Source organism: Phasianus colchicus, chromosome 5, assembly GCF_987193195.1.
Source record: "Phasianus colchicus chromosome 5, bPhaCol1.hap1.1, whole genome shotgun sequence".
In the NCBI taxonomy this organism is placed as follows: Eukaryota; Metazoa; Chordata; class Aves; order Galliformes; family Phasianidae; genus Phasianus; species Phasianus colchicus.
Genome location: NC_143440.1, coordinates 35,303,592 through 35,329,062, shown reverse-complemented (window position 1 = coordinate 35,329,062; position 25,471 = coordinate 35,303,592). Strand labels below are relative to the sequence as shown.

At 38.3% G+C, this 25,471-nt stretch overlaps 1 protein-coding gene and 1 long non-coding RNA gene across 4 annotated transcripts in view; one reads left to right on the top strand and one right to left on the bottom strand.

Moving 5' to 3' along the window:
* Positions 1-925: 925 nt before the first annotated feature.
* Positions 926-24,640, top strand: LOC116229337 (uncharacterized). 2 transcript variants are annotated; one of them, XR_016466950.1, is made up of 6 exons: positions 926-1,248; positions 17,036-17,164; positions 19,507-19,616; positions 21,426-21,477; positions 21,943-22,076; positions 23,830-24,640. It is a non-coding gene; the product is annotated as an uncharacterized LOC116229337 (long non-coding RNA). The 2 variants fall into 2 exon arrangements; XR_004166994.2 differs by lacking the exon at positions 23,830-24,640 and having other exon boundaries at positions 927-1,248; positions 21,943-23,027.
* Positions 15,080-25,471, bottom strand: part of SCFD1 (sec1 family domain containing 1) — a 45,083-nt gene continuing 34,691 nt past the window's right edge. For both annotated transcript variants that reach the window (XM_031593757.2, XM_031593758.2), the window contains exons 21-25: positions 23,037-23,089; positions 21,607-21,640; positions 20,370-20,435; positions 17,308-17,376; positions 15,080-16,334 (exon numbers count right to left, since the gene is read on the bottom strand). In XM_031593757.2, the coding sequence (XP_031449617.1) occupies positions 16,311-16,334; positions 17,308-17,376; positions 20,370-20,435; positions 21,607-21,640; positions 23,037-23,089 (246 nt within the window). In that variant the 3' untranslated portion in view covers positions 15,080-16,310. The remainder of the gene's footprint in view (positions 16,335-17,307; positions 17,377-20,369; positions 20,436-21,606; positions 21,641-23,036; positions 23,090-25,471) is intronic.

The following is a 25,471-nucleotide window of genomic DNA, read 5'->3' as shown; positions in this document are numbered from 1 at the left end:
TATTGGAGGAAACTTACTGAATAAAAAGAACACACGGAAATCTATAGCTGGTGGGACTGAGGGGAGGGGAGGGGAGGTGGGAAGAAATTTGCAGCATTTTCAAAGTTCCAGGAGAGTTCTCTGGAGAACTGCCTTCAAACTCCTACTCTAATTAATGTAGAGGGCGCTCCGATGTCCTTTAGTAGATATTCTGAGGAGTGCTCCAGATTCTGCATGTCTGAGGCAAGGGCTTTGGATTAGTAGGTACTCTTCTTGGGAAGTCTTCTGGCTCTGATAGAAGTACAACACAGTGCACAAGCAAGCCCGAAACTCTGTGTCTTAACAACACAGCCTTGTTTAGCATTCGCTTTTCTACTTCTTTTGTATTTCTGTCCATAGCAATGTGGTAAACAAGATGAAGCCTAATAATTTTGCAGACCATTCTTTGCATTTAATGTATTCTGCTGTTGTTGCAGCTTAGTGGGAATTGTATTATGAAGCACCCCTCAGAGCTGTTGACACCCTATAGAGAGCAAAGGGCTCTGAGTGATTGATGGCCTGGAGTACAGGGTCACTGGTCTCTCCCTAACTGCAGACACTGAGGACAGTTATCCTTGTCCCACATAAATCAGCTCAGGCTTTTTCTCTCCAGGAAGCTTTATTTGTAGTATCTAATCCCTGGTTGACACAAGCTGCTTTTTGAGCAGTCGATAGATAAAGCTAGAGAATAGAGAATAAATGTAGAATGCAGCAAATGACAAGTCCTCTGAAATACCAGGAACAACAGTATGTGACACGTTTGTCCAGGCACATTCTTAGAGAAACTCAATCCCAAGGCTGGAATTTAGAGCTGAATGTGTGATTACATGGGCTACACTAATGCTTTTTGCAGCCCCTGTCCCAGGAGGTTTGCTCAGAGCAGAGGTATGGAATGTGTGATGCAAGAATCACTGCCGAGTATCCTGCATCATACAGAAGAGGGTGTTGTCTGGAGAAAATCCGTAAGGGAAGAGCTGCTAGGTGATGTAAAGTACGCTGCTTCCCTTAGTTGTGTCTGGGAAGTACAGCAGGCTATACAGTCCTGAAGGAACTGGTCAGTGTCTGGAGCAGCCAGTCCTGCTGCAGTTATCCTGGGCAGGTGGTGAAATGAGAAGTGATACCTGTTTGTTAACAGGCTTCTGATTTTAAGGGGTGAAGTTGAACGTAATAGAACTGGGGGAGTTTTACCAGCACTTAGTGCCTCAAAGTTGGATATTTGAAGCTTGACAGGTAAACACTCCAAATGTGAGAGCATCTCAACTAGTCTCTGTATTGCGTATTCCTTGTAACGATAAAGTTCATGTAGTTGCAAATCTTTTCCCCAGGCTGATTTCTCTATATTCTTAGATTCTAGGTTGTGCTTGGAGAAGGGAATAATATGCAAGTGTTGGTGTGCATTCTGCAGCTGCTGCTGTGCCTCTTTCCAATGAGTAGCATATTGCTGTGCTCCCATCTCCTGACACTTAGTTGCCTGAATGCCAGCTGTGGGCCAGACTTGAAAATTCTGAAGTTTCTTAAGTATCTGGTAGAAACCAATTTTTCTGTAACTCACCTGATTCTTGATAACATTTCTGGAATCTGATTAATTTTTTTCCACCTTAAGAGGAGTTTTGGAACAAGGTGAAATACTAACAACTTAGGTGACATGAATATGTGTGGTTCTTCATACAGTTTCTAGCTGATGATTCTGCGGTCTGTTGTATAGAGGAAGGTCTTTCTCCACCTGCTCCTGGGCAGACTGTGTAGGACCAGCTGAAGTGTGCAGCTGAACTGGTGAGCAGTATCCTTGGAGGCTAGCTGTTGCGGGATGCCTAAACAGGCACCGCAAAACTGTGCTTTACAGTGTTTTATAGTGGAGAGCCCTGCTCATCTGGCCTCTTCAGATGGTCCATTCACATCCTAGGTGCCATTGAACTTTTTATTTACTGTCTATATGTTTTAGATTAACTTTAAAACTAAGTTTTTCATTTGCCTCATATAATGATGTTCTGATTCAGGTTTTATGGTTAAGATGTTAAATAAGGTGGAAGAAAGACAGTGAATGAGCTAAGGGGGTAAAAAAGAACAGCACATTGCCTTGTGTGTGGAATAATAGAAGCAGGGTTTGTCTGGAAACAATAGTGGTGTGAAAATGTTATGTTTTACCATGTTCCATCCAGTGCCAGTATTGCCCTTGTACAGTGGATTTGTACTTGTGTAAATCCCCCACTCTTATCACTCTGTGTATGTTCACCAACCATACAATTATATAACTAGGTCATAACATTTTCCATGGGAATGATAAACAGTTTGCAAATAAGATATGGGTTTTATTTTTTTGATTAGTTGTTTTTAATTCTGGTTTCAACAGTTTTTTAATGGCAAGTAACTTCACTGGTTGTTTGGAGTTACAATGTTCTGTGAACATCTTAGTAAAAACTCACTGTTATGCTCACTAAACTTTAATGAAAAGAAGAGTTTTTAGGATGTGAATAACTCCAAAGTAATAAGCAGCCACAAAAAAATTGAACAGTGATAACAAGTTTCAGGAAAAACATAGGTGGTCCTCCATCCTTGTTTCATTGCACTGTTTGTTTGATTTTTATCTCATTTCTCAATGAGCTTGTTTGAGTTTTTAAATCATGTTGGTACAGGATTGTTATTAAATTACTAATGAATTCTATCTTATTCAAACAAGTCAAGATGAATACTTCTCTCCCGGTGCTCTCAACTGGCCTTCCAGCAAGGGCTGAGTGTATTTTTTTTTTTTTATTATTGTAATAAATATCTACTCATAATTTCAAATTAAATGTAAGAATGATATTTAGTTTGCACAACATCTAGTAATAACTTTTATTCTAGTCTTATTTCCAAAACACTTTGGTTTTATTTTAAGCAAGATCCAAGTTCAGCTCTTGTTTGCCAGTTATTATGGAGGGGAGATCCTTCCATAAGCTTTTAATTAAACAGTTCCTATTGTTCCTTAGTGCCTGCATTGGTCCCCTTTGTTCTTCTCAAATTTGTCTACCCACTGAATTTTTCTTTTCTGTTTTTGTCAGCGCTAGGCTTATTTGTTCAGTATTTACTCTAAGTTTAATCTTCCTCACTGCAGGGCTGACCAAAAAGGTCAGAAGCCCTGCGTATGTGTCTGTGGAAGGGGAAGAGAGGGACTTCCTCCTGGACAAACCTGGAAGTCCTTCTGGTTCTTCCCTATTCCCAGCCTGAATTTCCTGTAAGCTAAGCTCTTGGCGGAAGAGAATACTTGATCATGTAGTATTTCTTATTGCTTCCTTGCTAGGAAATTAATGTCATCTTTCTTCTGTGATTTGAGCTACTATTTGCAGATTTTTATTTATTTATTTATTTTAATACGTACTATTTTAGGGTTCTGAATAAACTTGCTTTTGATTTTCTTCCTTGTTCACTTTGTAGGGTCTGATCTTACCTCTGTTTTTAAATTTGGCTTCTCACTTTTCACATTCATTGATTCCACCATGACCAGAATAATTTTCCCAATACATCTATAATCTTTCAGTAGGATTCCTTTAAAAGAAAAACAAAAAACCAACAACTTTATTTTTGGAAAATTGAGACAAATTAGAGAGGGCATGTAGGAAATTTTCCTACTTCAGAAAAAGAAGATTAACTTACCACTTGAACGTTTTCCTAACTCTCTTGGCTCATCATGTCTCCAAAACAGCTTGGTATAGAACTTCCAGATGAGTTCATTGACTTAATCTGTTACTTTTGGCAACTGTAAGTAGTGTTGAGTAGATTCTCTTCTTGCTGATAAGCAGTTGTTGTTGAAATTACTTTGTTGTTAGAACAGTTTCTACATACATAAAAGGCTCATAAACAAAACCATGGATAGCAACAGTAACCTGACTCGAAGTTTTGTGGTACTGTGTAGAAATTCTGTAAATACTGCAGAAATGTCAAATAACGTTGTGATTTTGTTTCACTGTGTTCTTTCTTCATTATTATTTTTCATCTGGCGTGTCAACCTCCTAGTGCTTAATTTGTATTTAAAAATTGTTTAAATATCACCCCTACTCTAAGTTTTCTGCTATGCTGTAAGCTTTTGCACACAAAACAAGCAGGCAGGGAAACTGAGCACTTGGCCAAAGCTGGGTTTGGTGGCAGCAAGAGAGCTGAGGAATGCCAGGGCTGCAGGCTGTAAAACCCAGTGGGCATTGTGGACAGAGAGCAAGGAGCAGAATTACCTGAGGGTCAGCAAGAAATGGAATGGTTCTTAGCAGTGAAATGTTATCTTTGACTACTTTCTTTCATTTGAGGTTTTGAAGTCTAACATTTGAACTTCAGAGTAGGCCTTCCCAATATTTGAGTAATTTGAGTTGGGGGGAGGAAGGAATGTTTTCAAATGTTCTTTCCTGTTGTCGCTTATGGCTTCATTATGTTGATTTTTTTCATGCATCAAAAAGTGCAAAAATTCTTGCTTCTCTGGCCCTTACCTCTTCTCAGATTTAGGTGCTCTTAAAACAATTATGCATTAATATTAGTGAAAATGTAATTGAAACAAATAATTTTAGTGTAGAGAGTGTGGAATAAATTAGTCTCTCTGTCTTATAGCGTGTGGGATCTCTCTTTCAATGGTAGTACAAAGAATAGTTGCAGAAAATTGAGGCATTATATGCTTGTCTGCAAGACGTATGTGAAGGCAGAGGGTTTAAGACTGTTGTGTCTAATAGTTCCTATTTATATCCAAGAGTGTTAAAATTTTACTAATGATTTAAATGAAAATATTCCCCTTCATAAAGTCTGACTCTGGGGAGTGAGGGGAGGATTTTCTTCCCTGGTTTCTCAGAGAGAGACACTTGTCACTAGATCGAGAGGGAAGTGTGGTTTTTTTTTTTTTTTTTTTTTTTTTTTTCCCCAGCAGAACAGTATCTTTCCCCAGGCTCCTGCTTTCCTGTCAAGCTGATTTAAATGGATTTTAATCCTCTGACACTTAATGATGTCCTGTAGTATTTTAATGAGTGCCTGGAGGACATTTGTAAGTGAAAAAGAGAGTGTGTGTAAGAGAGAGGAAAAAATTGTCTGTTGGGGGAAAGGCAGAGGAAAGAAATGAGTGCTGAAAAGAGACCTTAATAGGGCCACTTGTCCAGAGAAAATGAGCAGTTAGCAATGGGTGATACCATCAGCAGTAATAGTGAAATAATTTTAATACACCTCCCTAGTTTCCTGGAAGTAGCACGATAAATGCTGAAATGTTAAATGCTTCTTAATCCTAACCACAGCATCTGGAGGTTACGCTTTCTAGAAAAAGACACCAAAGTTTTGCTTGCATTTGAATTACGTTTACTTGCTGTCTGTTAGAGAGTTTGATTTTAGAAGACTCTTCTGCACTATGCAACTGTGAGATGTGAGAGAGGTAACTGGGATCTCATAACCATCTCCCACTGCTTTGTTTTGGGTGCAGAGATGTCTGTCGTACTGTTCTCGGAATCTGCGAGTGTGCAACTCTGAACTCTGCCTGCAGTTGGCATTGTGCTTTTACTTGGAGAAAATGTTTGTGTGCCTACACATATATACTAGGAGTTTTCAGTAGGGTCTTAAAGGGATTGCTGGGCTGTTACCATTGCAGTTAAGATTAAAAAAAAAAACAAATCAAGGTAAAAATGAGATGAAGTACTTTAATACATTAGTTGTAATGAAAAGTTTTTTGATTATGGCTTATGAAATATTGCATGTTTGGACTAATCTGTTGTGAATCATCAATAGAGAGATGGAAATCTGCAGTGGAACCAAGTTCTCTACTGCAAACATATGTATTTTTTTCCAGCCAAGCAGCTAAAGTTGCCCCTCCAGGTGGTGGGCTGGGTGGATGGCTTAGTCTTGCAGATATGATTAGTGCTGTTACCTCCGCGTTGGTGCCTTCAATTGCAGTAGAATTAAGATGATGATGAGCACTTTAGAAAAGTTATGTATTTGTTTTTATGTCAAGTCTGTGAGTTTTAGTATGTAAAATCAAAGTGATTTTCAAATGTCTGACTTCAGCCTTACCAACTGTTAGAACACGATGCTTGGTCGCAGTAATCTCAAAACAGTTTGAGTGCATAATGGTGAAAAAGATTTAAAGAATCTCATAGAGGTTGTTTAAAATTTTAACAAAACTTGTTTAACAAAATACTGATAGTTTGAGACGTGTGTGTGTGTGGTTTTTGTTTTTTTTTAATTGTATGCAATTAAATATTTAAATGGAACATCAGAGACTTCAGCAGTTGCTGGAAGTCATGCATCTGTGTAACTTCTGACAAGTCAAACCACCAAGCACTGGTGCTGCCTGACTTGCTACGCTCTGTGATGAGGATGACAGGAGCAGAGGCCTCTCAGGAGCATAGGCATTGTGAGGAAATGCTGGGCATTGTAATGTCCCATCTCTATCAGGGCTGCTTCCTCTTCATGCAGAGCCTATGGAGAACGCTCTTTCTCCCATGGCTTGCATTGCAGTTGTAATCGATGGCATTCTAAACAGATACAGCTCAGTTGATTGTTCTCAAATGCGTAGACTTTTCTAAAATGTGATATATTCTAGAAACTTGTGGGATTAATTCAGAACTTCAAATAAACTAAGTATCTCCAGAGGCAATTCCTGCAGCTTCTGTGTGGGCTCCTGTTGTTAGTAGAGGCACCACCTGAATATGACAAATCTTTGTGTGTTCAGCCTTGAAATGAAAGAACTTATTTGCAAGTGCTTAGTGTGGGCAGAACCAATAGTACTGTGTCGGATATTGCTGGCCATAAGCAGTATTCCTATTAAGCCCATATTGGCATTATACATTAGAGAGTATACATTTGAATATTCTACTGCTACAAGACAGGCTTGAAGTTATCTTAAGTTCATCCTGTAAAAGGACTGATGGCAGGGTAGCATTAGGGCAAGGGTTGTTGGCTTGGTGCTTCAGGCAATGATGGGCACTGGAAATAGTTTGGTTGTCTTACATGTGATAGGTGCTAGTTGTGCTCAGAGGCTGGTTTAGTGATATGCTGCTGGTAGGATACAAGTGAAATAACACATTTTGCTGCCTGCAGAGCTGCACAAGTTGCATGACAGCCTGTAGCTGGAGAGCATGGCGGAGGTGCCTGAGGACTGGCTGCTTCCAGGCTCTTGATCAGTTTGGAAGAAATACTGATACTGGGCAAATCCTTGGGTTTCTTGCCCCTTAAATTGTGCTTCATTTACTCATCCTCTAGGAGACTAAGTTCATACAGAGTAACTTTAATTTTTCATTATGAATATGGCTCTTGCTTCGGAGAAGGCCCTGTTTCAAAATGAAAGGCGTTGTAAGGGTCAAATGTAGTTCATAGCATCATTATTCATCTCCTGTGCTAGTTCTTTCGGAAGTGCATTCAGACACCTGATTGTTGCGAAAATATTTTTGCAAAGCAAATCTTCTTTGTATGTGTGTGACCTAGAAATGTTAGTTTTGAATTCCAGTGAAATACATAATTTCAGTAAGGCTGCAGAGCAACGTATGAAAAACAGATAAGTTAGTAGAGTTTGTGCCTTTTGATTTAACAAAGCCCGTTTTCCTTTTGCAGAGGTACCTTTCTTGGCCTTCTGCTCTTCTTCCTCAAACAAAAGTCTTTAGCTGCACATAGCTTACCATCTTAAGTATGCTTTAAAAATGGTAATTTAAAAGCCCTGTATAGCCAAAATAGTTCTGTTCCGGAACAACTCACAGCATGGTCTTTCAAACAGAACACCCAGCTACTGAGCTGTTCTGTGTCACCTCAAAACATCTGCTGGAAAACAAGGCTATAATAGATGCATTGTTCTAAGATGCTCTTTTTCCTTTTTGTTAAGTCTTGTTAAATGGTAGTTCATTTCAGTAGAACAGGGCCCTTTTCTCTTGCAGTTGGAAAAGCTTGCTTTCGCACATTCAGTAATACCCTTGCAGGAGGAATGTCTGCACTTTTTTTTACTTCTTTTAGGAGACCAAATTAAAAGCTCATCTAATTCAAATGGTGGCTATTCCATCCTCTTAGCCATCTCTTTTCTGCTACATGTATGTCTCCCTTGTTCCTTTCCATTCCCTCAGTTATGATGACATTCCTCCTTGCTCACTGAGAAGGGATAGTGATCACAGCCTTCATCGTTTTCCATGACTATAAAATCTGTCACTTCCTAGGTTGTATTGTTCTTGCTTTTTGAATTAGTGGAGTGCTCATGCTGTAGCACCTTCCTCCACCCCCAACTCACCTTCCTTCTTTCCGTAGAAACAGTGGTGAGTAAAATTAAGTATGCCTATTCCACAAGGAAGCTTTGTAGTGTCTAGAAATTTAGACATTAAAAGTAGAAACTAAAGGTGGCTTTGAGATTGAGAGCTCATAACTCGGGAGGACCATTTGGAGATAGTCAGTGGAGAAAGAATCTCCTGCGGCTGTTTGCTTTTATTCATCCTTTGATCGAGATGTTTGCCTCTGAAATGGCAAAGTTTAAAGAATATCTACAAAAGCATCTGCTATGAACCAGCCTCTGAGAAAATGACTGTTACTGTAGGCAAACTGGAAATAACATTTCCACTGCCAGATGAACTTTTAGACAGTTAAATTCTGATCACAGTGGGGAAAGGAAAAGGGAACACCAAGTTATGAAAAACACTTTTATTTAAAAAAGCACCAAAAATCTATTTGAAGTTAATTGCATTCCATTTGGAGTACAGCTCATAATACCCGCATGCTGTTCAAGTTTACTTTTAGCAAGTAAAATAACTGGAGGTTGTGAGAAACATGGCACAAGCATTTATCACAAGGTTATTTGATTAGTAACAATTTTATTTTAATCCACATCATCGTGTAAACTTTTCCTTTTTCAAAACAATTGACTTACAGATATCTTAAGCTTAGACACATTTGGACCTTTTAAGTGTCAGATACAAGAAAAGGACTTTCATAAAGAAGACAACGCTTTAATTAAAAGTGGGATATGGAAAATACTGAGAGTTGTAAAACCACGTTTTGTGTTTAATTACGAAATACGCTTCTGTCCTTATGTCTGTGGGAATATTTATTGCATGTCTGCCATTGTATTGCATAAAGTAAAGAAGTTTCTGGTGAGTTGTAATGAATTTGGGAAGGAACAAAAAGAACATACAAAGCAGTAATAAGATACAACATGTGAATATTTCTTGACAGTCTTTCAGTCTTTTTCAAGAATTGGATACATATGGAGCTGTGTATTCTGGTGAGAGTGCCAGTCCTAAAAGATGAGATGTATACAATCAGATTCTCACAAAGCAGCTAACTGGCACAAGCTAATGTTTTCTTGTGCTTCCTGTCAAAATATCTGGACTGTTTTCTGTTGCAAAAAGTAATTTTTAGTTTCTAGCACACTTCTATCTGATGCCTGGGCCTGGTTAAGGAATTCCAGTGAATAGTAAGAAACGCAGGATCATCTGAATGCCATGCAGTATCTCAGTAGCCTGTTGTCAGCTGAACTACCTTATCTTGGTGCTTGTAACTTTCGCTGACAAAAGATCTGCACTCTTTGGGTAGGCAGCATTTGTTTTCCCTTGGATTTGGTGCCATGTCTAAAAATATGAACATATGAAAATATGTGGTAGCTGGTTCTTCTTGTGAGGAATGCCAGTGTGTCCCTGATGCCATCCCTAGCTCACCAGGATGGGACTCCTGGATGCTTGGTGGTCATTTGGCTATGGGTGACCACTGGAAGCCCACAGCCCCATATGAAGGAAAAAAGAGTAAGGACCTTCTTGTGGGAAAGGGCCTCTTCTGATGGCCACTGGGAACATCATGGGAGACTGAACCCAGTGCCTCTGTCTTGCTGGCCAATGGCATTACTTTGTTCTCACCTTTCATTTTATGAGGGAATCTCCCTCTTGAACTCGTTCTGTTCAAAGTAATCTTTCTGTGATCCCTTTCCTCTTTCACTCTACTGCCTGAGCAGTCAGTCCCTGTTGTACATCCTATTGCCGGGAGAGAGTCCTGATCCTCCCTTTTTCCTTTCATGGGACAGGCTGAATCCCCTTTGGTTACATGTCCTTGTCTGTGGTCACGTGGATTCGATATTTGATTGTTCAGAGATTTCAGTAAACTAAATAAGCTTGCTGTGCTCTGGGCTCTGCCAACCCTGTAAGCCCTTCCTACTTGCTTGTGCCATCCCAACATCTTTTAATCTGGGTATTCAGCTGAGATCTATGCTGTGCCATGCTAAGGCTTGACATTCTTGAAGTCCCCAGGTCACAAACATAGACAACACTGTTCTGCAGGGAAGCTTAGGTAATAACTGAGATGCCTCTACGAAGAGCAGTCTGTGCTTTCAGCCCTTCCCAGACAGTTCCACTTACATTATGAGGAGGAAAATAAACTGCCAAGTCTTGGAAGACACCAGACTTGGAAATGGTGGCTGATGGCTTACAGATTTCTGGGTGCTGCAGTAAAAGCCGACCTGTCTTTCCATTTAGGAGCACTGTGCTCAGCCTCATCAGAAAAACTGGAACACTGTAAAGAGGGAGTGAATCTGGGGGAGTTGGTGAAAACACTTGAACAAAAGGGAGTTATTTTAATGTGATAATAGTAAGTGAAAGCAAGGAGATTAGTAAGATTGCTTTTCAGTGAATACCCTTTGAGGTGACTTAGCTTTTTTGTTGTCATCATAGGATTATACATCTGAGCAGCATCGAAATGTGAAATACTAACAACGCGATAGAGACATTTGCTATTTCTTACTTCTGGCTCTAAGTTAGCCAGAGCTGTATTTATTCTTTTAGAAATGTTTTCTTTCTCAAAATAAGTGTTTATGAAAAATAAGTAACAGAAAGCAAGCTCATTCTGTGCCAAAAGATTCCTCTTAATCTGATGTATTTTTCCTTCAGGAACTTCAGATGCACGAATATTTCTGTGGGTTTGGGAAGGCAACTAGCTGTTTCCTTTGATCAGGTATCAATGTTAGCATTTGGGGGCTAAACCCTTGTCTCTACTGGGACATTGGAACAGGTTTTTAAGGCCCTTATGGAATTTAGGGCTTGTGCCAGTGTTGATGAATGGACTTCTAAAAACTGTCAGGCTTTGTAGAAAGCTTGGCTAGGATACTGTGAGCTTGGCACTGGAAGCTCAGATCCTGATCAGATAGATTTGCACGTAGGGAGGCCAGGCCAGGAGAATAGCTGAACAAATTACAAATGACACCTAAAAGAGGGAAAAAGAATTTGGAAAATATCACGGATTTGGTGTTTGTGGGTTGACTTCCACAATTCTGGAACTACAGTTTTCATCAGGCTTTCAGTGACTGTTTGACTAACCTGGATCCTGTCCTGAAGTACAGGGGCTGCGCTTTTGATCACTTATGTTCAGTGAATTGAGGGGGAGAGTGAAGGAAAAAAAGGCAAATTAATTCTAGCTAATAAGAGATTTTTCTCACAAAAATAATAATGAACTTGCTCTGCACAAGGCTGACCGCTTCTAGGATCACGTGTTTTCATGTTGGGCTTTATGTCTGCAGAAATTCAGCTGTTCTCTTTTGTCCAAGAGAGCCATGAGCTCTAACAACACTGCTTTTTGTTGCTCTGTGCGAGGCTGAGTTTACAGACTAGATTCTTCTCGTGGGAAGATTTCTGATTTGCAGAACCATCAGAAAGATGGTGACGTGGCAAGGGAAGGCTTCCACTACTTCCCGATAAATGATGCAGAACAATCACATGGCAAATTCTGGGAGCCTACGAAGTAATGATATTCTTATCTGACACTCTCTGAGGATTTCTGGTCGTTGCTCTTTCTCCTCTTCTTCTTTGAACTACTATATCTCCCTCCTATGGGAAAAGTGACTTTCAGACTGTCAGAGATATTTAAAAACAAACAAACTCAGAAGTTGTAGTTTTTGTGTGTGTACTGTGGTCCTAATCTTCCTATTGTCTGCTTTCAAATATCTAGTCTGAGCACAAGCATTGTAACAGAAGGCCAGCTATCCAAAGATCTGTTTGCACTGGGAAGAAAGAAAATCCTCTGTATTGCATGTGGAGAGACCAGGATGCCTTCTCCTAGAAGTAAAAATTATCAATTCAAAACACCTCTGAATGAGTAGAGCCCATGGCTGATGAATGATCTAGGAGAAATGTATTGATGCTCTTAATCAAGAGTGGCACAGCACAGCTGGAATTCAGCAGTTTAGCTGTCAAAAGTCCTAGGAAGAATGAAGCAGAAGAGGTCCTCTTTGAGGACTGGAACATAAAGTACCAGGAGTGTTTTATTTCACTAACATATAGAAAGAGTAGGTTTTTTTCTCTCCTTGCAAAACTGCCAGTATGATATACAGCTTTCCTAACATGCAAGCTCTACAGGAAAGAAATGCCTACCTGTAAAACGTTTTGTTAATCCCACCACCTTTGGCTAACGTTTCAGCTTCTTATGGTGCTGTGATCTGATGTGATGGGCTTTGTTCTGCATGTGTAACAGAAAACTGATAAAAGAACAAACAGAGCAAGTAAGAAGGTTCTAATCATGTGGGATTTACAGATGATAGAGAAGGTTGCCTATTCTCAAGTCTGTGTTTATATACTTCTTCTAAACCACCAACATGCACGATATGAAATAGTTACTTGCGTTTGAAAGAGATAAAAACTGTGTATGTTGATTTATGAAGCTTCTCAAAACACTCTAAAACATAAGATTGAATACTTGAGTTCAATTTTAAAACAAATTTAAGTCTGTGTTTGAGTCGTAATAAACCTGAGTGGAGGCATCATTCATGTATAAGGTACCAGATTTGGCATATTCTACAAGGTGTTGCAATTGCTCTCATTGGAGATGCTTCAGATTGATGTAAGCATGATCACTTAACAAAAACTTATTCTAATATTGGGAAGCATTACTGATTTGTATCAAGAATGTTATACTAATAAGGAAATTTAATCCAAGTAGTGGTCTTGATGTTTCTCTTCTTGGACTACAAATGTGCTGGTTTTCTGCAGCTGAGGACCTGACTGCTTATTTTCTTCTTGAGGACAAGTATAATACTTGAGAGTCAGCCTTGCTCTGCTTTTAATTAAATGCAAACATAGACCCCCTGTGAGTAGCTCGATTTTGTGCTGGCAACAAGGAGTTTTAAGGAGGTGATCTTTGAAGGTTCCTTCCAACAAACAATTTTGTGAGTTCAAGGTCCCTTCCATCCTAAGCCATCCTGTGATCCCATGAAGAATGGCCAGTCTTGAGATGCGAAAACTGGAGTTGTGCTGGGTTTTATTAACAAAAAACTGTGCAAATGTATGACTTAACAGAGGCATCAGAATAAGTCTAAAATGTGCTTTAAATGCATGGAGAGTCAGCACAAATACTGCCTGTACTATCTCACTTAAGGCTCCCAGTGCTAGGCACGTGGCTGCCTGGCCCTTAGCTGTCTTTTCAGCACAAACCTTTGAGGGAACCATGAGGATGTGCAGTGCGTAATAGCTGGCTATAAATGGAATATGCTTACCTAGTTGTCCTATGAGGAGTGACTGAAGGAACTGGGGCTGTTTAGTCTGGGGAAAAGGAGGCTGAAGGGAGACCTTATTGCTCTCTTCCAATACCTGAAAGGTGCTCACAGTGAGAGCAGGGTTGGTGGCTTCTCACTGGTGACAGGTGACCGGATGAGGGGAAATGGCCTCAAGTTGCACCAGGGGAGCTTTAGGTTGGATATCAGGAAAAACTTCTTTACAGAAAGGGTTGTGAAGCACTGGAATAGGCTCCCCAGGGAGGAGGTTGAGTCACCATCCCTGAATGTGTTTAAAAGCTGTTTGGATGTGGTGCTCACGGACATGATTTAGTGGAGGGTTGTTAGACTTAGGGTAGTATGGTTAGCTTGTGGTTGGACTTGATGATCTTTAAGGTCTTTTCCAACCTGAGTGATTCTATCATTCTATGAAATGCCAGCTTGCTTTTAAGATTATTTTCTCAACAATAATTATAGAGTTATTTTGTACGAGCGACTTCCACAGAGTTATTTAAGGAAAAGGACTATGTAACAACAACAACAAAAAAATAGCAAGTAATAGCTCAGATATTCTGAATTGGAGATTTTAATGTTCACTCAGATCTTTAAGACTTCTCTTTCCTTTCAAAGTTCTTTCTTTTGATACGTTAACAGAATGTTCGAAGTATTTCAAATTGCCTCATCTGCCTAGTGTGTGTTCATACAACAAATCTGAAGAGCTAGCTATGAAGCTGGTTATCAGTTAGACCTGTCTTCAGCTGTAGTACAAAGACTGCAAATTAAGTTCCTCAACACATCAACCAGACTAATTTATTTCCAATTTCTGTTTACAATCGCTTGCTGAAGCAACAAATCCTGTAAGTTGTGATTTAGGAGAGCTCCCAGTGGAACTGATCAGGGACCAATGTATCACTGACTGCCACAAGTTTTGAACAAAAAGCAATCAGTGGCTTTTTCTCAGAACTTGTTTGTCAGCTGCAAAGTTAAAACTGTCTAGGAAGAGTATCTCCCTCGGTGGCCATTTGGTGTGTCTTTCAGTTAAAAACTCGGGTCTTCTTAAAATTCCTTCTGTGGAATGCTTTGCTGAGAACAGCACTGAACACCCATTCCCATCTTACTGGAAATCTTGGTAGTTGATGGATAGTTGGACTGGATGATCTTGGAAGTCTTTTCCATCCTTGGTGATTCTATGATTCACGCATCTGGAACAAACTGCCTCAGGATGTAATAATCATAGAACAGCCTGGGTTGGAAGGGACCTTAAACCACCGAGTTCTAACCCCACTGCCACAGGCAGGGTTGCCACCCACTAGATCAGGCTGCTCAGGGCAGCAAACCTGGCTCGGAATGCTTCCATTTAACTACATTAAAGTCATTACTCCAAATGTTTTTGATCTTGTTCTCACTAATAAACATAGCGTACATGCAGGGAATGAGAAGAGCAAACTGACGTTCAGTCCTTGCTGACTGATCTATGGGAGAACATTCACTTACAACATCTATCATTAACACCATAATAAATGTATTTATTGAGTTGGTAAACTTGGAAATATAAAGTAATAATGTGGAGTATCTTACAAGACTCGGCTTAGAAAATTAAGTAACATTTTTAGTTTTGATAACAGAGTCTAGTTTAGTTTATATAAATCTTTACTGACACATTTATTGTGATTTTTAAGTAAGAGATCAACTGTATTTCTTGTGTAGATATTCTGAGAAAAATTCTATGGGGAGGGGGGAAGTACTGTTTCTAAAGCAGAATTAGCATCAGACATTGAAGAATAATACAAAGAAATGCTGAAAAACATATACACCAGTAATTCTTGAAACCCTATTTGTAATAAACCCACAATAAGTGTTTCCTTGTTACTTACGAGTATTTTAGACCTCTTATTGAAAGGCAGAAGTGTTGTTTTCAGAAGGAATATTTCTAGAGGCAGAGACTCAAATCTATACAAAAATCATGCTGTCTTCTTTCAATTCCTGTACATGCTCTCTGGAGCTGTAAGTACTGGCAGACATTAATTATATAATGAAAATCCTTGAACTGCTGCCTGCTCCTGCACTGGCTCTACTTAAAGTAATTGTTAATATGTGTTTTAAATATGTGTTTATTAAACGGTTACTACGTAGGGGCTAAGCTGTACTATGAGTAGGGCTTGGTTTCTTCCCAAACATAACAGTCAAAGCAATTAGAATAAAAAGCGGAGAAGAAAATTATTAAAGGATTTGCAGTTTGAAACTGTATGATTGTTTAGACAAGTAGATGAATATAAACATAACCTTCATAGACAAAGCTAAATTACTGCATCAGTAACTTGTACTGAAGGTAATTTCAAATACATCTTCAGACCATCAAGCAAAGATGGCGCAGAGCCAAGTACAAGGACTTTGGTAAAGTAAAAGGATAACAGCTAGAAGCTGCAGTTGTCGTGCACTAAGGCTGTTTGTCTGCAGTCCTGAAAGGCAGTTTTGTTAAATGAAGATAGCTGGCTTTCATGAGCACAGCTCCTGAAGAAAGACTTGACCTTTTCTTCAAAATATTGCTTTGTTTACTGGAACAGAAATTGTCTATGAGATCTTGAAAATGCTGCGTTGATCAGACAGCTCTGTCATAGCCACAGTTAATACTACATTTAGAAAGTAACATGACTTAATGCTCAACAAAAATATCACACATTTTAAGGTTTATTTCAGAAATGTTGATATACACAGTACTAATTACAGATTTTTTTGAGAAGTTATATTAATGAAGCTGTTGTAAATTTTAATATTGTGACAAAATTACAGATCTGAAGTTATCTGAATGCTGTAGCAGTTCTTTAATTTGTCATGCTGACATTCAGGTCATGGTGTTTCAGTCTTAATTCTGGCCAAGCTGGGACAGCTACATATGAAGAGACAGAAACGATTAGGTTGGTAACATTATTCTTTCACTACATTAATATTTAGTTCATACAGTAAACATTTTTGTCCTACAACCCTTGGTTACTTCTCACAATCAAAAGCATGCAAGTGATACAATATTTAATGCATAACTCCATACAAGAGGTTTTAGGTTTCAAATCCTGAGATTTGAATAAATTTCAGCGTGAAGGCTGGTATGTACAGTCAGAGTTGGAGGAACAAGGAAATTAAGCTCACTGAAGAGCTGTATGATGATAAGCAGCATTTGTTTTTCCTCCTTCAAGTGTAACAGAACTTAGTGAATTTAGTTCTTCAAAATGTAGGTCTGAATAATTTAAGGATGAAGTAAAAGCACAGGTGGTGACAGCTACTGGAGAGCTGAGTACAACAATTTGTATTTTGCAGTTTTATTGGAGAGGGTCAGAAGTAATGGCATCATAACTTCCTTCTTAATGCTGTTTAAAAAAAAAAAAAAACAAAACCAAAAACTAGGGATAACCTGAAGCTCCCACAGTTCCAGTACTTCTAAACAGCAAAACTTAGGACACATATTTCAAGACTGTGCAGCTGAACAGCAATTTTTAATTCAGGAGAATTGCTAGAATAGCTTGGAAAGATCCTATTTGTGGAAAAGTGTCAGAACTTCAGAACTGAATTTTTTTTTTTCTTTTCCCTCTCTAGGATTTATGTTAAGCTGATTACAAAGAACCATTCCAGCTGCACTGCCTGTTAACTCTCACTGACAACACAGGCCTTCCAAAGATAGTAACAGTGACTCCAAACCTCCTACTTAAATCAAGTGAAGAACAGGTAACAAAACCACATCATTTTTTCACATCAATTTGTTTTTACAAAGACAAAAATCCATAGAGAGATAGAAGTTAAAAACCAGCCACGGAAGTCATAGTTATTACAGTAATAAGTATTACAGAGTAACTGTTAAAAGTACCTACCTGCTTTATAAACTGTGTAGCATTAAAAAGTTCACTGCAGCCATAGAGGACATGTTTGCCTTGTTTACCCTAAGAAAAAGAAAAGATAGGAAGAAATCAAGTGTTAGGAGTAGCAAAAGTGGCTTCTACAAACTGCATACTAAAAAGTGTATTTCTCCATGATCTTTAAGTCCTACAGTTCTGGCTGTGGTAGAGCTAAAAAGTTTGTTATTTATTTCCATATTTGAAAAAGCTTTTTTTTAAAAAAAAAAAATGAAACAATGTTATGTTGAATTTAGTTGGATACATAATGATCCTAGCCTGCAGTGAACAGTTTGATAGTACTAGTCTGACAACACGGCATTGTAGAAGTGAAAAAATGGTAGAAGTAACGCATAGTTTTAGACTGAGTTTATGCCCTGCACTGGCTAATAATCCCACAGCTCCTCAAAGTTTGAGTGCAGGCTCCAGCAATCTGTCTCACTGTTGAATTACTTAGTGCTTTCCTGTACTAGTCTTTTTGTGGCTTTTTTGTCATTGATGTGATTTTAAAACAACAACAAACAAACAGAAAGCACCTTACTATAGCTCTGTGTGAGTGATAAATGATAAGCAGCCAGGGAACTGACAGGACAAATATAGAATAGGGGACTCACTTTTTTTCTGATACAAAATTAAAAGTTGCTTAAAAAAAAGGCAAAACAGGAAGAGGAGCCTCCTCAAAATGATTTTGTTTCATAGCTGTGTTAACAGCTGTGCTGTTTCAGCAGTCTCAGAACTGGATTTTAACAGTGGCTGGTGGGCACATGCTAATTCGGGAGATGGTAATCCTGCTTTGTCTCCTCATCTTTATTAATCTGGAGTGGTTTGTGGCAATAAGTTTTCTTGTCACTGAGCAAGAGCTTGAACTTGGTTCTCCCCACCTTTCAGCTACATTATTTAATCTTGAGGCCTGAACAGTCCGAATTTGATCTAAACTGGAATCTTGATACTCTATTTTCCATAATATGAATGGGTAGCACTTAACTGCTGCATAGTAACATAAACAAAAAGAAAAAATAGAGATAATTAAGAAGTGGGACTATTGCCTTTTTAGACTGCAAAATACACACTCCTGTACAATCCCAGTCTTAAAAAATCAAATTCTTCTAAAAGTGTAATTTTGAATAAAAGCATAAACTCATACTCCAAGTTACTCAGCACGCTTAGAGATGTATCACCCAAAAGTTAGTGGAGCCAAGCTGAAGCTGCTTAGCCATGTAAATAATGCAACACCAGTGCTTACTGTTTTGTTGTTGCTGTTTTTTTAAAGCTGTGCAGAATTTGATTTTCTTGTGCAAAATGATAACGTATAGCAGAGGTGGGCTGTCAGGCAGTACTTTTTTTTTTTTAACAATATACGAAAGGAAATAAAAGGACAAGCTAAATTTCTTTGTGCTTTGAAGTTTGGCTGGCGCATTTTCAGCATGTTGCTGGCCAACATATCTGTTTCAAGGTATAATCTTCCTAACTATGAACAATAGTTGATCTATGATGAAGTGAGATTCTAGCACAGAACTGAAAATAACTGGGTTTGAGGGTTAAGTCTCCTGCAAAAACCCCCAAAATGCCAAAGCTGAACACTGCTTCCTGCTTCAGAAGGTTTTCACAGATTTTCTCTGTTTTCAGTGGCAAACTGGTAAAAACAGACAGTCCTTAAAAAAATAAAGCAGTGAATAAAATCTTTGTTGTATCTGCTTGCGAGAACAGACCTGTTGGGTTTTTTCTTCCTTTTCAGTCTGAAGGAAAAATGATTGAATTTTAGAATAATTAATAAGCTACATCTGGTGAGACAACAGATGCTGGAACTGTACCACATGCATGGAAGTGTGCCAAACTGCACTGGCTAAGCCTGGAAGAACCATCTCGTGAGGCAGGCAAGTCACCTGGGAGCAGGGCGAAGGGAATCAAGTTTTCAGCAACTTTTCTTTGTTTTTCAAAAGCAAGGGACTAACTAAGTAAAGCTGAAGGACACTTTCCTTCTGGAAGGTCATAACCCACTGCTGAAATAGTCTGGAGAAATGTACAGCACATTTCATATTTAACAAACAGATTCCAGAACAGCAAGGAAACGTCTAATCCCTGTCAATGTCTCTGAAATTTTTGGTTCCTCCTGTCCTCTCTTTGTACCTGACGACTGTGTAACTTTCCTTTTCCTTTCTTTTTCCCAATTCTGACCAGCTCTGTTCCAAAACAGCTGCCTGCTAGAGGAGCAAAACAGCCCCGTGCAGTTCTGACTTCATGTTCTGCAAGACATACTGGAATAGGAACACAAAACTCTCAAGTGCTTGGTACGTGGAAAAATACTTTTCAGTTACTAATGCCACATATGTATTGTTTTCAAGGAAAAGCCTTGATCCGGATAGGTAGAAGCATAGCAAGGTAAAATCTAGAAGGAAGAATAGTATTTTGCTGCTCTTACCTAATTCAAAACTTCATCAAGTTTTCCTTTGTTTCCTTTTTACACCTGGAAAGTGCTTCTACCTCATCTCTGCTCCCAGAGGAATTCTAAAGATTTGGTTGGTTGTTTTTTTTTTTTCAGTTGCTGTTTTTTGGTCTATGTACATTCTGTTTAGGCTGGCCAGGTGGAACTAGAGACTTCAGATCCCTTATCCCCCATTAATCAAACAGCTGGTTCCATATTTTTTTCTTTGTACACCCTATGATTTCTACACAGAATCAAATGATCCAGCATGCTGAGAATGAACTGCCTGTTACTCACAAGTGAAAACTTCTAAACATAACCAAGTAATAGGCGTTAAGAGATTGATGTGAACATGATCTTTGCTTTGATAGGTGGCATACTGCTTGCATTCAGAAATGCAACATGAACAAAAATGCCAGAAACAATAACTAGCATTCTAAAATCATCATCCCTGTTTTCTACTGAATTCTTACATACTTTTCCCCTGCATTGTATGCATAGTACCAATGTAACTGCTAATTTTGTAAGACTTAATCTTCCAAATACTAAACATTACAGAAAACCTCCTGAAACTGGTTTATATCAGTAAATTAGAAACTACAAACAGAAGTGTACATACCTTTATGTAGTCAATAAGATTTTGATATTCAATATAATTGCCTCCACCAACTACGAAGACTATTGCCTAAAATACACATGAACATAATCAGAACATGTAATCAAATTCCTAATATTGCAGCAGTGAAGTATATACCCACATCAGTTAATACATCAAAAACTATCTTCATCATGCTTCAGTCTAATAAGAACCTAGCACAGTTTTACTGGGATGCAAAATAACAAGTATTTCTTTTAACATGTTTCTTTGTCCTATTAAGAAATAGGTGAAACAGAGGCAGTTCCAACACATTGCATTTTTGTGTGGAGATGGCTCCAGTTTCACAGCAAGAGCAGCTGGAGTATTTTTGTGGATGATTGAGAACTAATTTGAGAAACAAAATATTTCTATTTATTAAAAAAAAAAAACAGTTCTTCATTGTCTTTCCCCTTCCTGTAAGAAGGTACAAAAGGCATCAGTATTTTCTGGGTTATGTTTAAAACATGTTGAACAATTAATGAATAGAATAAGGAAATGTACTAGTTCCATTCTTTGCATTAACATTCACTATCCAGTATTGTCTGATGTAGCCTCTATCACTATCATTTTTGCTATGGCAGTTCCATGTGACACAGAAAAGTATTTCTTCTGCTCAGGAGAACAATTAAATCATCCAGAGAATTTGTAGACATGCATACAATACTGAGGCAAACTTAGAAGATTTATCTGTTAATTACTATTTGTAAACATTTTTGTTGAAAAATACCAAACTTTACTGGCAGTTGTAGGAAATGAAAAAGGAGCACATGGCAGCACGGGCTGTTCTGCTGCTTTTGTGAGTTATTTCCTTAAATCACAAAGGTTGCTTAAAGAAGTCTCACTTAAATTCACGGCCAACACTATCGTGTAAGACTGAAAAGAGAATTAAATTTAGAGAGCACTGTAAAGGTCTGGTATAAAAATGGGGGTGTCAAATTACTGAGTACCCAAATATGGTGTTATTAAATTACTATAATTATCTCCAGAAGCAATTCTGAGATATTTTTTTCCTCCACTGTTATTCAAATGCTTACACAGCTCGCTGGAGAGACTTTTTGAGAATGGCAGCTCACTGCAATTAATACTAGAGGTAAGCAGACTAAGTGATTCTTTCAAACCAAGGTCTCTTCTTTCCTTTATTACCAAAAAATACTGTTTTCCTTTTTTTTTTTATACGTGTACACTGACAACACTGACAAGTAACTTCTACACGACTCACCTCCTGGAATGGATTTTTGTTTCGTGGAACTGAGCTGTAAAGAAAGAAAAACACCTACAACTTAAATCTTGTTAGGCATTTATGTTTATATTAGCATTTTTAGTATTAGTACCTGTGTTTATGGAATACTAAACTATATTAGATAAAAATGTAAAGTACAATGCAGAAAGGCAAGTATTGTTCATCAGAGTTATTATTTAATTATTTTTCATGAGAAATAATCATTCATTTATAGGAACAAATACACAAAATGAATAGCTTTATCATCCTCAGTTTTAAGGTTGCTGTTTGAATCATGACTTTTATGACAATGCTTCTTTTATGCTCAAACTCCAGTGCTGCTAGCTAGGAATACAGCCACAGTGAGAGACACAGGAGTAACAACTGCATCAATGTGATCAGCATCTTTGGGATGCCTGCATTTCTGCTTATGGATGCTTCAGAATCTCAGGAATGACTATCAGCAGCAGGTACACGTTTTGCTGTCAGGCACTGCAGCAACATCAGAATTGAAATGACAGAAGTTTGGGTGGTAGAGAAAAATCCTCAAAATGTTATAAAAGCAGCATGAAAAAAAGTTGCAATACAGCTGTGATAATACTTTACAATGAAACATTCATATTCTCTGAAATTTGCTTCCCATTATTACTTAATGCTATTGGAAATTTAATTTCCATGATTCAAGAACAGATGGAATCTGGACAGATGAAATTCTTATTTACTGCAAATAACTAAAAGCAGAGGTATATATTCATCAAGTAATAAGCCTCTAAAATTAAATGAGCCAATAGCTGTCCCACAGCTCAGATGAGTGTTGGTTTTAGAAGGATGTTACAATTACCTCTCTGTTATCTACAATATGGAAGTGAGGTTATCAGCCATGGATACTGCTCCTAGAAGCAGAAGTCTGTACACTTCTAGTGCAATGCCTCTTTCGTTCTTAGTTTACCAGTGAAGCAACGGTCCCTTCATGTATGTGCACGTGAACTTACACGTGCACTTGTCTACAGAGGAGCAAACGCAGCCTGTTTTCAGAAATCTACTAACAATCACTAAGACAGGGCTGTACTTCAAATTGAAATTTTGGTGGGCTACTCAGTGCCTTTTTAATTTAACGGTGTAAAAACAGTTTCAAAGAAACCAAGCGGTATTTTAAAAAAATTCTAACATTAATCACTGTTAAATACCATTACACATTCCTGTGACTGGTGTACAAATTAGCAGCATGTTCAGTCACTGGAACAAGAACTTTCTTTTTGACAGAAACATATCTGGTTGATTGAGGTTCCAGTTGTGATTTCCTTCAATATCAACCGTCTTATCTTAAAATGAATAGTTAGAGATCTTACAGATTCAGCAATAACATAAGAATTATTTCAAGTTAGCCTTTTCCCAGAGAAGGAAATGAGCAAAACTGCCAGTAAACTCACCTGTCACTGCCTCGTAGCATCTTGGGGTCAAAGTAGCGGTAGTCATCTGTCTCCTATTGAAAAGAATGTTTAAATCTCAAAAGATATTGATTTTGGCTCATGAATTTCTGCCTTTGTTCCATGAAATGGCCATCAGTCAAACTGCCATGCTTTCCCAATTCCAGCAGATGCATCGCACCAAGTTAATTGGGGTGTGCACACATAATATTTGTACATAACTGAACCAGGGAAGCATAAACAGAGAGATAAACTGTTTCTGATTCAGCTACAATTGACTATTACACAATTTCCAAGACATACTTCAGTTGGTTGCATAATAAATCCCAACAGAAAAGCAATATGTAGAAAGAAAGATTAAGCTGTCACCAGCTTTAGAGGAACATCAGGCAGTTAGTTATGACTGACTTACAAATGCTAACATTTTCCAGGTTACAGAGATCTGCTAGTGATTTAATACCATAAACCAAAACACTTCTAAGGCAATGAATACAAAATACAAGATAGATCAAAATCTGCTACTGTTACGAAACTTACCCTTTTCATTTCATGATTTATGACTGCTATTAAACCAAAATTAAGCTTGTGAGGAAGAAATGAGTTCCACAAGAATTTGAAAAGTTTGACTGTCTAAACTATAAAAGTTTTTTTTTTTATTCATGCAAAACAGTGAAGCACTTCCAATATTTTTACTGGCAACGAGCAGGGTTTTTACCAAGTCTTACAGATGAAAAACAAAGCTTCTTAATAACTGCTTCTGACAACTGCTTGGCTTTAGTCTGTTTCTATACTACAGTTTCATCCAGGTATTTCACATTATGGAGGATGCGTACGTAAGTCTGAACTGGATTTCAGCTGGGTCAACCTACAAGCAAGATCTCCATGTTCTGTGGAACAAATAATCCTCTAGTAGTAGAAAATTAGCTGGGGGATTTACTAGTGCACACAAGGCATATCTATACATTCTATTACAAAACATTATGTCTAACTGCTTCATGTATACTAAAAGAAAATATAGTTTGATATTAAGGACCTCTGCAATTACATAAAATAAATATCCTCACATGTATCTTATTAAAGAATTTAATTTTAAATCTAATTTCATACTGACCATATATAAATGCATTTATACTCTCTACTGGAAATTTCAGCAACTCTAAAACGTGGAAAGCACTAGACAAGACTGAGAGGTATTTGAGAAAACTTCAGCAGGGAACCTCTGATTTTATTTCAGGAGTTAGTTCGTAACTCCTCCTAATTATCAGCTAAACAAATAAGATCAAAAACATTTTCTCGTTATTACTTCTGAGTACCTCTCCTGTGGGCATAAAAATAAATAAATACTAAATTGACACTGGAAAAGTGGCCAACAAGTAGCAATGCATTATGTTTCTTTTCCTTCTTGAATTTACTTACTCAAAGAATGTGTGTTAGGACTCCTCCTTAAAGGCTTGCCTGATCTCCTATGACTTGCAAAGTAGGACTTCCTGTTTTGGATCAGGTATTCTCATCTTTGACACGGTAGAGAATCATGAACTCCCTGACAGATAGACTGAAACAATCTCTCCTTTTTCAAGTGAGAAGATCAGTATTTTCTTGAAGACAGCTGTAGCAGAAATGCAAAATCACAGCCTGAAGCAGTGACTGAGCACCTGGTGGGAAGGCAGGGCCAATCCAAGGAAGTTCAGGTGGATGCAGTGCACCTGAGTGACCAGAAGGGGTGGAACCAGAATCCACCCCTTCTCCAGACTTCATTTAGGTGTCAGCAGTAGAGATGAAGGCATCTCTTGCTGGAGATCCCTGCATACCTGAGGCCTTCTAAATGTAAGAGCTTCTTCCCTCTGTTTCTGTGCCCATGGCTGTTACATTTGATTAAGTCCTCACTTGATCACCATCACCCTGGGACCTTGCAGCTCAGCTGTCACTGCGCTTTCCATTGGACTATGTTAGCAAAGTGATCTTGGCTGTCTTCTCTGACTACAAGGTGAGAGCGTCATGTCAGCAACAAGAGAACATATGAACTGCAAACTTCTCCAGCTAAGTTCCTAAACTTCGAGCCTGAGGAAGCTAGCATTTATTTTCAAATTTTGAGTAAGTTTTCACCTACCAGTTTTTAACTTCTGATTTCCATATTAAGTATTGTGAGTGACCTCTACTGGTTGACCAGATACATTAACCCTGTACATCTTTTCAAAGTCCTACAACTAAGGACAACACTCTACTCTGCTGCTGAAAATAACACCTATTTATTTCCACCTAACAATCATGACTCACTACCTATAAAGTACAATTAAAAAAAAGTTACTTAGAGATTGGTTATTTATCTATGCTTCTATTATTTACCTGCCTCTACCTATTGCTAATATCTGAAGCAGCAAATAGACTATTCTACATCTACTATATTTTGCTACTTTCCATGTGCACATCACCTATGTTTC